The sequence below is a fragment of the Mobula hypostoma genome, chromosome 9, assembly GCF_963921235.1.
Source record: "Mobula hypostoma chromosome 9, sMobHyp1.1, whole genome shotgun sequence".
Taxonomy (NCBI): domain Eukaryota; kingdom Metazoa; phylum Chordata; class Chondrichthyes; order Myliobatiformes; family Myliobatidae; genus Mobula; species Mobula hypostoma.
In genome coordinates this window covers 40,170,664-40,186,385 of record NC_086105.1, presented here as the reverse complement: position 1 = coordinate 40,186,385, position 15,722 = coordinate 40,170,664, and the positions used below count along the sequence as shown (strand labels likewise).

The window sequence follows — 15,722 nt, the reverse complement described above, 5'->3', positions numbered from 1 at the left end:
AACTGCAAAACAAGACTAAGTAGTGCAAAGCAAAACCAAGACAAGCCAATGGTAGTGCAAGAGATAGTATGTAATGTATCATTGCTGAGGTAGGACTGGGGTCCTGCAGGTCTGTTCAAGAGCCTAATTGCTGTAGGAAAGTAGCTGTGCATGCACCTGGTGATATTAAGTGTGGTTTCTGTACTTCCTGACCCACAGTAACAGCAAGAAGAGTGCATAACCTGGATGTCATTAAATACCCTCACCATCTGGGACATGTTCTCTTTGTGTTACTGCCATCAGGGAAGAGGCACACGAGCCTAAGGACCCGCATGCTATGCTTTAGAAATAGTTTCTTCCCCTGTAATTTCTGATTCCTGTCAGTTTTCTGAATGGCCATGAATATTGCCATTGATTGATTTTCATTCTATTTATTTATTTTTGTAACTTATTTGCCTTGTGTACTGCTGCCACAAAACAACACATTTCACAGAATTTATCAGTGCCAATGACCCTGATTCTGTTGTGGAGTCCTTGAGAGTAGATACTCCCTTATTGAGATGGTGCCTCCTGTAGAATATAGAACAGTACAGGCCCTTTGGCCCAAAATGTTGTGCTGACCTTTTAGCGTACTCCAGGATCAATCTAATCCATTCTTCCCACCTTGAGGCTGTTTTTCTGTCAGTAGTGGGGAGGCTGTGTCCACAGCTCTGTAGTATCTTGCATTCCCATGTGTTGGAATTGCTGTACAAGGCCATGGTGTAGTCAGTCAGGATACTACCAAAAGAGCATCTGTAGAACTTTATTAGAGTATTTGGAGAGACGTCAAACTTCCTTAAGCTTTTAAGAAGGTGAGGTGTTGGAATACTTTCTTCATGATTGAATCTAGTACTGGGCCTAAGAGAGGTCATCTGAGATGTTAATGCCCAGGGATCCTGAAACTGCTAACTCACTCCACCACTAACACCCCTAATGAGAACTGGTATGTGATCTCCTGGCTTTCCAATCTTGGTGAATGAACAAAAAGATACTGAGACAACATGGCCTGTTGTTCATATCTGCTGGACACCATTGCCCTTCCCCTTAGTGACGACAGGCTTACACTGAACTTTTTTGGCCTGAAAACATCCACTCTCTGCATGCTGTCAGTCCACCTGCCAGCATTTTCAATGGGACCTTTCATGTTGGTGAGACAGATGCCTATCTGCTTAATGCAAGAACCTTATTGCAATCTGAAAATTGGCTTCCATGTTCATGAGTAAACCTTAAATAAGTATACTGTATCAACAGGTGGAATGTGTGAAGGCAGGTTAGATTTAGGAGTATCATGTCAATAGAGTTCTGTTACAATGACAGCAGTAAATTTTATTGAGGTAAAGCCTTTTGGCAGTACATTGTGCTGTCGGCATAATTTTTGCCTCAAATTAAAATGGTGCACCGTATCTGTAGAAAAATAGCTTACAGGACAGTTGCCTAGGCGGCTGCACGGTGACATAACAATTAGCGCAACACTTAACAGTGCCAGTGATCAGCGATTGGGTTCTATTCCTGCTGCTGTCTGAATTAGTTTGTGATCGTGTGGGATTCTTCTGTGCGCTCTCATTTTCTGTCACGTTCCAAAGGGTAGGACAGTTGTCCGCCTCAAATATTGGTGCTAGAGGTATGGTGACGCCTGTGGGCTGCCCCCAGCACATCCTCGGAATGTATTGGTCGTTGATGCAAAAACAACGCATTTCACTGTATATTTTGATGTTTCAATGTGACAAATAAAGCCAATCTTAATCTAAAAGATCTTGGAAATTACTACAAGCAGACACAATAAAAGAGAAAGACAGATTTAGGCCATCCTTGGGTTAAGTGCGCCCAACCTATGGGCACTCTCATATATGAACAGGCTCCTATAATATTCTTAAATTCAGAACTTGTGTGTACTTGCAGTACGTTTGTTCTTACTAGCAACAGGAACTAGTTTCCACTGTAGTTTTGGTAATTGTTTTTCTTATCAGTCTGTGCTAGTTTGATGTCTTTTGTTATACTACGTCGGTGTTGTAGTTACCATAGTGAGTGATTTGTGCGTATTTTCCAAATTGTGGACAAAATCAATTTATGTTTGTCCATAAAAATGGACCCTGCTTGTTATCTGGGGCGGCATGTTGACAAGTAAGGGAGAAGCATATGTTTTTCTGAATGATCTCTAAGCTATATAAGTGTTTTGTCTTTTAACTGTGTGGCTGACAAATTGTGCACAGCAAGATCTAATACGATGCACTGAAATGAATAATGGAATAATTTTGTGTTAGTGGTATTGTTTGAAAGAAAAACCAATGAAGATCTGTTATGAGATCTTGTATTTCCCCCTGTGAGTGAAAATGGAGCCTAAGGTTGCTGTTTGATACAAAGGCTGGAGCTCTGACTGTGCAATGTTTGATTAATGCTGCTCTTGAAATCGTTAAAAGTAAGAAATTTCTAACACAGTAAGGATGTTAACATTGCACTGAGGTTGATGCTCCCACAACTTTCACTTTTGAGCTTCCAAATCAAAATACAGCAGATATAAAAATAAAAAAAAATATTCAGTCAAGAAGGCAAGACAGTGGCTATATTTCATTAGGAGTTTGAGGTGATTTGGTTTGTCAACTAAAACACTCAAACTTCTACAGATGTACCGTGGAGAGATTCTGACTGGCTGTGTCATTGTCCGGTATGGGGGGAAGGCAATGCACAGGATTGAAAGAAGCTGCAGAAAGTTGTAAAGTTAGTCAGCTCTCTCTTGGCTGCTCACCCCCATAGTATCCAAGCCATCTTCAAGGAGCAGTGCCTCAGAAATCAGTGTCCATCATTAAGGGCCCCCGTGACCCAGGACATGCCCTCTTCACAGTGTTACCATCAGGAAGGAGGTACAAAAACCTGAAGGCACACACTCAGCAATTCAAGAACAGCATCTTCCCCTCTGCCATCCGATTTCTGAATGAACATTGAACCCATGAATACCACCTCACTTTTATTATTTCTGATTTTGCACTATTTTTAATTTAACTACTTAATATACATATATACATACTGTAATTGATTTACCTATTTATTTTCTGTATTATCATGTATTGCATTGTACAGCTGCCTGTCGGTTAACAAATTTCATGACATACGCAGGTAATATTAAACCGGATTTTGAGTCAGGCAGTACAAGTGGAAAGATTGAGAGAGAGTTGCAGTTTGGGGTTGATAGTGATTCATCAGAATTGGAGAAAGTTAGAAGTCATGTTTTAAGTTGCAAATAAAATAGGAGGGGTGGAGATAACATTATTTGTTTTACGCCTAAGACTTATCACCTATATTCTCTTTGTCTTCTCCACATGGTATTGAAGAGAGGGTAGTGAAGGTTTGTTAACTGCAGATGATGTGCCTATAGCAAGTGTAAATAGAAGGTATTGAATGGAAACATCAATGAAAGAATGGGAGGTGGAGAAAGGGAGATGGAGAATTGGAACTCTGATTTTCAAAGTGGAGAAGCATTACACTGCAGCTGCTTAATACCTGAAAATACTAGAATTTTTCCACAAAGCCACCCAACATCTTAGGTGGAGAATTGGTTAGCAGACAGGAAGCAAAGAGTGGGAATAAACGGGACCTTTTCAGAATGGCAGGCGGTGACTAGTGGAGTACCGCACGGCTCAGTGCTGGGACCCCAGTTGTTTACAATATATATTAATGACTTGGATGAGGGAATTAAATGCAGCATCTCCAAGTTTGCGGATGACATATAGCTGGGTGGCAGTGTTAGCTGTGAGGAGGATGCTAAGAGGATGCAGGGTGACTTGGATAGGTTGGGTGAGTGGGCAAATTCATGGCAGATGCAATTTAATGTGGATAAATGTGAAGTTATCCACTTTGGTGGCAAAAATAGGAAAACAGATTATTATCTGAATGGTGGCCGATTAGGAAAAGGGGAGGTGCAACGAGACCTGGGTGTCATTATACACCAGTCATTGAAAGTGGGCATGCAGGTACAGCAGGCGGTGGAAAAAGGCGAATGGTATGCTGGCATTTATAGCGAGAAGATTCGAGTACAGGAGCAGGGAGGTACTACTGCAGTTGTACAAGGCCTTGGTGAGACCACACCTGGAGTATTGTGTGCAGTTTTGGTCCCCTAATCTGAGGAAAGACATGCTTGCCATAGAGGGAGTACAAAGAAGGTTCACCAGATTGATTCCTGGGATGGCAGGACTTTCATATGAAGAAAGACTGGATGAACTGGGCTTGTACTCGTTGGAATTTAGAAGATTGAGGGGGGATCTGATTGAAACGTATAAGATCCTAAAGGGATTGGACAGGCTAGATGCAGGAAGATTGTTCCCGATGTTGGGGAAGTCCAGAACGAGGGGCCACAGTTTGAGGATAGAGGGGAAGCCTTTTAGGATCGAGATTAGGAAAAATTTCTTCACACAGAGAGTGGTGAATCTGTGGAATTCTCTGCCACAGGAAACTGTTGAGGCCAGTTCATTGGCTATGTTTAAGAGGGAGTTAGATATGGCCCTTGTGGCTACGGGGGTCAGGGGGTATGGAGGGAACGCTGGGGCGGGGTTCTGAGTTGGATGATCAGCCATGATCATAATAAATGGTGGTGCAGGCTCGAAGGGCCGAATGGCCTACTCCTGCACCTATTTTCTATGTTTCTATGTTTCTATGTTTAAACTGTAAAGGTTTAATGTTGAAAGTGATAAAATTGCTTGGTAAGTCCTGATGGCTGTAATGTTGGAAGGTTAGATTCTGTACCTTGAAATTGGATTGTCTGTCATTGGAACAACGTAATAAACCAGGAACGGAGAGGTCAGAGCAGGATTGGGATGTGGAGGCAACTCGGTGCTCACAGTCACACAGGTATACAGAATGGAGGAACTCAGCAGACCAGACAACATCTATGGAAAAGAGTATGATTGAAGTTTCGGGCCGAGACCCTTCATCAGGATGGGTCATGAGTCCAGCATTTTGAGTGTGTGTTGCTTGGATTTCCAGCATCCATAGATTTTCTCTTGGTTGTGATGTTTTTCAAAATGATCACTCAACCTGAGTTGGTTTCTCTAACATTAGAAGAGAGTGCACCACATGAAGAAGACATTAGTCAGGGTCAACCCAAGCAAAGCTGCGGAACCCAATAATATACCAGGTTAGTTTCCGACAGACTGCAGCCCAGCTGATCGATATATTCAACATCTCTCTGGGACAGTATATTGTCCTCTCTGTTTTCAAGGCGGCAACCATCATTCCAGTGCCAAAGGAGGTGACAGTAACCTGCCTAAATGACTATCGTCTGGTGGCATTAACGTCAACCATTATGAAATGCTTTGAGTGGCTGGTCATGGAGTGCATTAAAGCCTTTCTCCTGGCTACACTGGACCCTTTCCATTTCACTTATCACTCTAACTGATCCACTAGTGATGTCATATCCTCTGCCCTCCACTCTGTTCTGTCCCACTTGGAGAAATGGGTCTCATATGACAGGCTGCTGTTTATAGACTTCAGTGTGGCATTTGTCATCATCATAGTCCTGAAACTGGTGGGGAAATTATCCTCGCTGGGTCCCAACACTTTCCTCTGTAACTGGATCCTGGATTTCTTAACAGAAATGCCGCAGTCAGTCTGTGTAAGCAGCAATGTCTCTAGTCCCATTGTGCTGAGCACTGGCACTTCCCAAGGTTGTGTGCTTAGCCAGCTGCTGTTCACACTGCTGACGCATGACTGTGTTGCAGGATTCAGCTCAAACTCTATCATCCAGTTTGCAGATGACACAACAGTAGTTGGGCTTATCAACAACGATAATGAGTCAGAGTACAGAGAGGAAGTGAAGCGATTGGTGGACTGGTGTGAGGACAACAATCTAAGTCTGAGGGTGGAGAAGACCAAGGAAATATTGTGGACAGTAGGAACATGCAGATGAGCCATCCCCTTCTGTGCATACATGGCTCCTCCATAGGGACAGTAAGTGCACCAAGTTCCTGGGAATTCACACCATGGATGACCTTACCTGGTCCCTCAATATCACTTCCCTAAATAGGAAAGCACAATAGTGCCTCCACTTCCTGAGCAGATTGAGGCAAGCAAGGCTCTTGCATCAGATCTCAACAGAAGTTGTTTCCCTCTAAATAATTGTGAGGTAAAAGGCATTGAATCCTTCACCGATAACAAAAACAAGTAATGTTGAATGATCTCTGTATTCCAGGAGCATCAGTGAGGAGAGAGACTGTCAGGATCGTTTGTAAGAACTGGAAAAATGAGAAGGCAAATATGCCGAGCAGAAAGAGGAGATGGAGAGAGTGGGGAATGTATGTAAAAAAAAAAGCCATAGCACAATGCTGGTTGAGGAATATACACCTCCTAGGGCTTTGGGAAAAATAATCCAGCAATTTTTTAAAGGAATTTTGATACTTTTATTAAAAATTGCCTAAAAATCATAGAGGTGGTATATGATTGAAATTCTGCCAATTGGTACCCAAAATTGGTGACTTATCCACATAGAAACAAAGAAATAAGAGCAAGAGCGTGCCTTCTCATTCATCAGACCTACCATCCTAGGAATCAGTTCAGGAAAAATGTGTAAGAATTGTAACTGTAATTTTCTTTCTGGTCTGTTGCGCAGTGCATGTTGTGAAAGACACAGGACAACAGTATAAAAGCAGAATACTATGAGATGTGAAGTTTCTATTCTTATAAGTTAAAGAGGATCTGCTTAATCAGGTCACATCCTGTCGAGTCCGTAATGAGTAATGGACCATGCTGTATTAGACTGCAGTGATTGTTACATGAGCTCTCACAATCAGCTTACATGCCCGCTTAGTTCCTAGTGTCCTGGAGGCCTCACCACATTAGATATCTCATGAGGTGGAGAATTGACTGCAGGTGGTGGAAGAAAGTAATGTCCTGCCCCAGATTGCCCTAATAGTCTTCAGGAGCTTGTTCTGCCAAAGGCCTTTTACACATGCTCTAAGTAACTGATAATTATAAAAACTGAAGAATAGTTGAAATGATTTTTTTCCTGAATACATATAGTTCATAAAAAGTAAAATACTTATTTTCTTTGACTTTCATTTAAGTAAAAGTTGCTGAATGCTAAAGATGAAGCACAACCTGCCCGTCAGCTCAATCCAATTGCCCCAGCATTTGGTGCTGTATCCAATGCAGGATAGAATTGGGATGTCAGATCTCCTAGTTGCATGGGCAAGGAAGTGTGCAAGGTGCTGAGTTCACTGCGTGAAGCCATTGCATGATCTAATCCAATAAAGCATGCCATCTTAATTAAGGATTCATAGATTTGGTGAAAAATTGATATCATAGCATCATAAAATGCAGGAAGAGGCTGTTCAGCCTATGGTCTCTAAAGACAGAGAAAATTTATTATCACAGTACGTATATATTACCATGTACTGCCTTGAGATTCATTTGCTTGGAGGCATTTAGAGGAAAATATACAATAGAATTTATGAAAAAGATGTCCAAGAAGATTGACAAACAGCCAATGTGCAGAAGAAGGCCAATTGTGGAAATAAAAAAACACGACCAAGAGCATGAGTTGTCAAGGCTTTGAAAGTGAGACTGTAGCTCATGGAATCATTTCAGAGTAGTGATGAGTTTAGTTATCCATGGCATTTCAGGAGCCTGATGGTTGTAAGGTAATAACTGTGCCTGAACCTGGTGGTCCAGCCTAATACTTAACTTGATCACCTCTTGAATCATTGCCCAACATCCAGTTGTTCCGAAATCTTGATAGTCTGTTATCTCACTCATTAGTCCAGAAGGTGAGCTTTGGGGGGGGGGGGGGTCCAGAATGCACGTGTGGTGTACAGCCAGAAATCGGGATCCAGGTGCTGTGAGGGCTGGCATCCGGACCATTGGTGGGATGTATAGCTGTAGTAAGGACAGTTCCAGTATATTGGATCAAGAATGTGAAGAAGTTTGTGGGCATAGCTGGGACCAGGAGTGTTTGTATATTTTCTGCTCCTTTTCAACTGGCCAAGTTTACTGGAAGATTCATTATAACCAGTTTGTAAGCTGCAAAAGGAGGGAGGTGTAACTGTGTTTGTATATATAATAAATAGGAGTAAAGTTTCACAATCTGTCTCCATGAAAGTCCCATGGGTGCTGGAATATCACAGTTTCATTAGGTCTTCATGAGGATACTCATATTTACAGTGCATTGGTGGAAGATATGCGGAGACATCATAATTACAGAGTCAATTCAATTAATCCGTTATTAAGATGTGTTTTTTTCCTTTGTTCACAATGATTTGACTCATGAATCATACATTTCTACTGCTGTACTTTTATTATTTTTCCTGAATCTTTCCAAAAGTAAGTCTGGTCTGTTTTCTGCTTTAGTTGTAAACAGGTTTGAAGATGTACTGGTTGCTGAAGCAAAGGAACCAAGCACTGAGCTTGTACCGGCGGTATGGCCATCCTCGATACCAACATCACAAAGCAGTCTTGGCATTGCGGAGGGAGGACATAAATGCCTGGGAGAGACGAGCACCCTTGGCTCCAAAACACATCAAGGAGCTGACCGGTGCAGGGTACAAGGTCTTGGTCCAACCGTCCAACAGAAGAGCCATCCATGAAAAGGTGATTCTGAACTTTCCATTAGGCAGAAGGAGACTCTGCCTGAGCTTAGTTCAGTGTTTATCTATTATTACGTTTTTAAAGTATGTGCTTAGAATTTATATTTGAGCAGTATTGATTCTCATTTCCCTCGGAAGAGCTTTCTAAGGATTTTTGGCATATGTACACTTGTGCTTTTTGCACTACCAGTGTGAATCAGAAATCATATTTTTGATTTGGGATTAACTTTATCTTGATGATTGTGCAGATTTTGCCAAGAAACCACTGAGATAAGTGAGGTTGTTATTTCTTTTTATTTGGAGATAAAACACAGTAGTAAATCCTTCTGGCTCAACAAGCCTGCACCTCCCAATACCATCCATGTGACCGATTAACCAAAAACCTCTACATCTTTGGAATGTAGGAGGAAACTGGAGCACCCGGAGGAAACCCGTACAGGGAAGATGTACAAACTTCTTCCAGACAGCAGCGTGAATAGAACCCAGGACGCTGCCATTGTAATAGTGTTGCACTAACTGCTATGCCACCGTGCTGCCCCAGCAATTTCTCTCACATTGTTTCAGTCTTTCTGGAGGTGATGAGGTGCTCTCCTTCCAATTTCCCTCTGGCTTTGACAAGCCCTTTGATCAGTGTTGCCTTTTTGTGTGAAGAATGCGAGGAATTTCCATGTGATGTTAATTGGAGCGTTACCAGAGCCCACTCTGAGCCCAAGGATATCTTCTCTGAGTATGATAATACCACTTTACATTCCAAAGTATGTTGGGTGGTTCAGAAAGTCCAACTCATTCTCTACCTGAGAGTTCATTGTTCAGTCTCCGACATGAGAGTCAGGACTGTAATTTGCAGTGGAAGTTTAGTGGTCCTCTTGAACTCTTATTGACAAACCCCACACTGTGGTGGTTTTATTGGTACTTATAGGTAGTCTTAAGTCCAATCTTTATGCATAATGATGACTCCACTGTTAAATATACACCTCCCAATTGGAGAGGCAATGTCTAACAACAGAATTCACTTTATTCTTAAAAAATAGGGGAATAAAAATATCTTCATTAGGAGTTCTACCAAGCACATTTCATAATCGCACCAAAATGTTTTATAACCTACATAAATGGTTTTAATACATAGAATTCTACATCAAGTAATTTATTTAGATTATGTGATGATATTTCAAAAGAAATCTGATCCTTTCTGATGAGGTCGGGACTGGCCCCTTTTTCTTCCTGAGGCTGTTCTTCCCACCATGACTTACTCGGCTAAATAAGTAGAAAATTTGGTTACTTGCTGATTTTAAAAAAAAAGGCTGGGAGATTTCTCATTCCTGGTGGCTTTGGCTAGTAATGGCCAGAAGAATGCTACCTTGATGATCGGCAAGTGAGTACTCCAGTCTGGCGGTCTTCTGACGTGCAAAGAAAGTTGGTCTCCCAGTTAAGATGATCATCAGTTGGTCGGTAGTGTTGGTATTCTGAATCAATTTGTACTCTGGGTTAAAAATTGAAAATATAAACTATGAATAGATTTCAGTCATTACAGATCTTCCTTTGTATCCTGATTGGTCCAAGCATCTTCATGAGAAAAGCGCACTCTTTCCAACAGATGAGGTTGGCGTCACCAGCTAGGGGATTTGGAGTGCAAGTGGGGTAAAGTTGACAAAACAGGGCTCAGACTGGGTAAATTTGAAGAATAAGTAGCCATAATATTATATGGGAAAGACTGAGTATTTATTCTTAAGCAGATGGAGGTTCTTATTTATACTAACAATAATGTACATGGAATATGAAGAAGCAATAGTGAAGGGAACAAAGCTATTTATAAACAGAATAAAGCTATTTATAGTCATAGTCATACTTTATTAATCCCGGGGAAAATTGGTTTTCGTTACAGTTGCTTTAAGTTGAAAACCATATAATGTTTGTTAATTAGGAAGAGGTGCAGTCGACGTTTCAGGCCGAGACCCTTCGTCAGGACTAACTGAAGGAAGAGTGAGTAAGGGATTTGAAAGGGGGAGGGGGAGATCCAAAATGATAGGAGAAGACAGGAGGGGGAGGGATGGAGCCAAGAGCTGGACAGGTGATTGGCAAAAGGGATACGAGAGGATCATGGGACAGGAGGTCCAGGAAGAAAGACAAGGGGCGGGGGGTATATTCAGAGGGAGAAAAAGGAGAGTGAGAGAAAGAATGTGTGTATAAAAATAAGTATCAGATGGGGTACGAGGGGGAGGTGGGGCATTAGCGGAAGTTAGAGAAGTTGATGTTCATGCCATCAGGTTGGAGGCTACCCAGACGGAATATAAGGTGTTGTTCCTCCAACCTAAGTGTGGCTTCATCTTTACAGTAGAGGAGGCCATGGATAGACATGTCAGAATGGGAATGGGATGTGGAATTAAAATGTGTGGCCACTGGGAGATCCTGCTTTCTCTGGCGGACAGAGCGCAGGTGTTCAGCAAAGCGGTCTCCCAGTCTGCGTCGGGTCTCACCAATATATAAAAGGCCACATCGGGAGCACTGGACGCAGTATATCACCCCAGCCGACTCACAGGTGAAGTGTTGCCTCACCTGGAAGGACTGTTTGGGGCTCTGAATGGTGGTAAGAGAGGAAGTGCCTGGCCTGCTGTGTTCACCAGCAACTTTTATGTGTGTTGCTTGAATTTCCAGCATCTGCAGAATTCTTGTTGTTAATGTTTGTTAATTTATTAGTGCCTATTATGCAATTGATGTCTTGTTTATTGGAAGCTCTTGAAATATTGTGAAGCACCCGACACGGTCAGAAATTTTTAAATTTGGTATCACAGTCAAAACACTTGTAGACACAGTTGAAGGACGTTCATTGATCTGTAGTCATAGGATGTTCCTCAATTTTATATTGATGACTGAGTTGTCTATTTGTGGTCACAGACGAGCCTATGAGGCTCAACTTTTAAACACTGGAGTGCCCATTTATTCAAGTATGTCAGATTGCTCCAAGCCATGGAGATAGGATTCGAAGCATACAACGTAGTTGTAATAAGTGCAATATGTAGATGTCCATATTGTGTGTGAACTGTTGAAATGACAACTGCTGTTTCACTGGGTCCAAACCACATGGCAGTAAAAAGCTGGAAACCAAACTGTTCAGAACAATTCACTGTTTCAGTTATAATAAAATGAGCACTTAGCATGAGATTGCAAAGGCAGACAAAACAGATAATAGTTCACCATTATCTAAATAGCACAGAAGTAAACTAATGAAGAAATCATAGAGGGGTACTCGACACAATTTTTAGATGAGTGAGGACAACAGAAAATGAGTAAATATTACATATGAATATTTTATAACAGGACTGATCAAATTTCATATCAAAATATTCAAAGTACATTTATTATCAAAGTATGTATGCAATGTATACCACCCTGAGATTTGTCTTCCCTCAGACAGCCATGCAACAAAGAAAGAGCATGGAACCACATTCAAAGAAACCATCAAACACCCAATTTGGGAAAAAGAGAACAAATCATACAAGTGGCAAAAATGAGTGGAAAAACACACAGAATATAAATTATCAAACCACAGAGACCTTGAAACAGTCTAGGAATGTTCAGTTTAGTTTAATATTATCAAAGTTCATATATGTTACCATATACTACCTTGGGATTTATTTTCTTGCAGGTATTTCCAGGAAAATAAAGAAGTGTAGTAGAATGTACAGTAGGCTGTACATATACAATGACTGACAAACAACCAGACAAATGATGACACAATTGCGTAAATAAAAAAATAATACTGAGAGCATGAGTTGTAAAGGGTCCTTGAAAGTGAGTCTATACTTGTAGAGTCTGTGAGGGTTATCTGCTATATATGGTGTTCCTGGTGTGGCCTCCTGTATATCGGTGAGATCCGATGTAGATTTGGAAAACTCTTCGCTGAGCACCTAGGCTCCATCTGCCAGAAAAAGTGGGATCTCCCAGTGGCTACCCATTTTAATTTCACTTCCCATTCCCATTTCGACAAGTCAGTCCATGGCCCTGTCTACTGCCACAATGAAGCCATGCTCAGGTTGGAGGAACAACACTTAATATTCCATCTGGTTAACCTCCAACCTGATGGCATGCACGTTGATTTCTCGAACTTCCTGCAATAGTTCTCCCCCCACCCTGCCCCAACAATTCCCATTCCCATTTCCCGTTCTCTCCTTATCTCCTGGCGTGCCCAACATCTCCCTCTGGTGCTCCTCCCCTTTCCCTTTCTTCCATGGCCTGCTATCCTCTCCTATCAGATTCCCCTTTCTCCAGTCCTTTATCTCTTTCACCAGTCAATCTTCCAGCTCTTTACTTCACCGCCCCCCCAGCCCCCTGGTTTCACCTATCCCCTACTACCTTGTATTTGTTCCTGCTCTTACCACCCCCCCACCTTCTTACTGTGATTTCCCATCTTTTCTTTCTCCAATTCTGATGAAGGGTCTCAGCACTAAACTTTGACTGTTTACTCTTTTCCATAGATGCTGCCTGGCCTGCTGAGTTCCTCCAGCATTTTGTGTGTGCAGTTATAGTTGTAGAATGTGTTCAGAGCTGTGATGAGTGAAGTTATCCATGCCACAATGATTGTAGATTAATAACTGTTCCTGAACCTGGCGGTGTGGAATCTAAGGCTTTTGCACCTCCTGCCCAATAGTAGTAGTGAGAAGAGACCATGGCCCTGAATGATGGAGGTCTTTGATGGTGGATGCTGCTTTCTTGTGGAAGTATGGAAGTACTCCATGTAATTGTACTCCTTGGTAGAGAGGGCTTTGCCTGTGATGGACTAGGTTGTATCCACCATTTTCTATAATCTTTTCTTGCTCCTGGGCACTGGTATTTCCTTACCAGGTTGTGGTCAGTTTTGATGTGGGTGAGTCACGTGAAATTGTTGAACTCTGAAGTGAGATTGGAGACTGCAGTGATGAGATAAGATGAGCTACTCTTTGTCAAATTTGTGTTGAACCTTATTATATTATGCAGGAACAGGTCAATGCTCAAGAAACTACTGTAGTGTTCAAAATTCCCACAAAACAAGATGTAGATCTTTAGGCCCTGCCTTGATTGAGTTTTTGCAAAGCTTAATAGCTTCTTGTACCTGATTGAGAGCAAATGATCAACACAAATTGTGACAGATTGGAATGATTTACTGATAATTGCACAAAATGTTCTTATCTTGGGCAATCATTGCATGTCAATATATCTAAGAAAAACTATAATTGTATTGTTTTCAGCATTATCAGCAAGCAGGAGCTATTATTCAGGAAGACATCTCTGAGGCTACAATAATTATTGGAGTGAAGAGACCTCCAGTGGAAAAGCTGATACCCAGGAAAACCTACGCTTTCTTTTCACACACAATTAAAGCCCAGCAAGCAAACATGTCCCTTCTTGATGCCATCATTGAAAAGGTACAGTAGAAAGTTTTATTTTTGTTGTTAATGCCATTTTCATCTTGATCTTGAGTGTGTCCTTGGTGCGGGAATGCTAATAAAAGTACATTAAGTGAACAAAAAAAGAGAGGGAAATATATCTCTCTTTTAACCACAAAGGCCATTTGTTCAATGTTTTCTTCCTTTCTTGGTGCTAGCAGTGGTGAATTTGAACAAGCACTTCAGAACGCAACAGGGTCATGTTGTCTTACAGATTTATGGAGCATCTCATTATAAAATATTAGAACCTCTCCTCCAATTTCCTTGCCTTTTATGTATATTGCTCTGTTGCCTCCCAAAAACCTGATGATCATTCTGGGGATTTATATTATTGAATCACAATGATGTGAAATTTGTCTTGAAACTCTGTGTGAATTATTCAAATATTATATTTGTATTTCAGCTTCTGGGGACATTTCACTTAATACTTTTTCCAGTGTTTGCTTACTGCATCCTTTTTCAATGGGACTTTGATTCGACCATATTAGGTACAGGATTGAATCAAAGTTGCACGTAATCCTTTTGCAGACAGTAATAATGGAGATTTTTGGTGGAGGAATGTAGAAAGATTGAATGCATCTGTGTAGTGTGAGCTACACTTCAATGTACTTCCCAGAGATGGGAGCCAAGAGTATTAAATTCAGACACCTCAAACAATGGAATCAACTTCACCTGTACCTGTTAGCGCAGCCATTCCTCCATTCACGATGTATTCCCAGAAAACATTTTCTTAACTGTAATTTCATCATTGAAAAGGCTGAATGAAATGTATAATGGGTATTTTGGTTCAGTACATTCTATTATATGGAGGGTAGGAAACTAATTGTTGCAACATAAAATTGATTTGTACATCACACATTATCCATAAGGGATCCACAGGGAAATGTTGATCCCTTGAAGGCTCTTTCCTCTGTACTTTGTACCACCCAAAATAAACATAAATATGCCCTATAATGCTCTATATGAATTAACAACTCTTAATAAGCACACAAAGATATCCATGCACCTAAAAGAAAATATTATTGGTGATCTGTTTTTGAAATGACAAGGTGCAGCTGTGTAAACTCTCTATTGAACCACAGCAGGGAACACTTGACTCTGGTTTGGATGCTGATCACTCTACTTGTACAGATAATGACTGATTTATCAATCTGCACATGTACAGGGAGTGATTTGTTCATTCAAAAAAAATGGATAGGGTCACGAGCCCTCCTTTAAGTATGGAGGTCTATGGAGAGGAAATTTTCAGGTTACAAGGACTGAATGTACCACTTGAGTTGCTTACATAAATGCAAACATTTGTAATTTGTTTGTTTGTAAATTGAGGCAAACCTGTATCTAGTTTCTGGCCTTGGTCTACAATGGAAGATTCCACACACTGCTTCTACCTATTACTAATAAAAGTCAGTAAAGGCTGAAATATGTTAGTAATTATCATGGAACATTAAAACTGTCTTGTTTTCCTTATTAATAAAATCATACATACCTTAAATGTGATTTGATTAAATAAAATATTTGAAATGAACAAATAACAACTGAATAAAATTTTTTTAATAAGTTATCATGTTTGATTAACAATAACATAAACTACTTTATTTTAGTCATACTTGAGCATTAGGTACTATAACAGAAACATATGATTTGAGAACTTCTTAGGCAAGACTGGGTGGGGAGAGCCATGAATTTGAGATAGGAATGTACTAGCAACATAGGATGC

General features: G+C 40.9%; 1 protein-coding gene across 3 annotated transcripts in view; it reads left to right on the top strand.

The window, feature by feature from the left end:
• The window catches only part of aass (aminoadipate-semialdehyde synthase), an 88,005-nt gene that overhangs the window by 1,398 nt on the left and 70,885 nt on the right, over positions 1-15,722 (top strand). For all 3 annotated transcript variants that reach the window (XM_063058128.1, XM_063058130.1, XM_063058129.1), the window contains exons 2-3: positions 8,350-8,589; positions 13,808-13,984. In XM_063058128.1, the coding sequence (XP_062914198.1) occupies positions 8,368-8,589; positions 13,808-13,984 (399 nt within the window). In that variant the 5' untranslated portion in view covers positions 8,350-8,367. The remainder of the gene's footprint in view (positions 1-8,349; positions 8,590-13,807; positions 13,985-15,722) is intronic.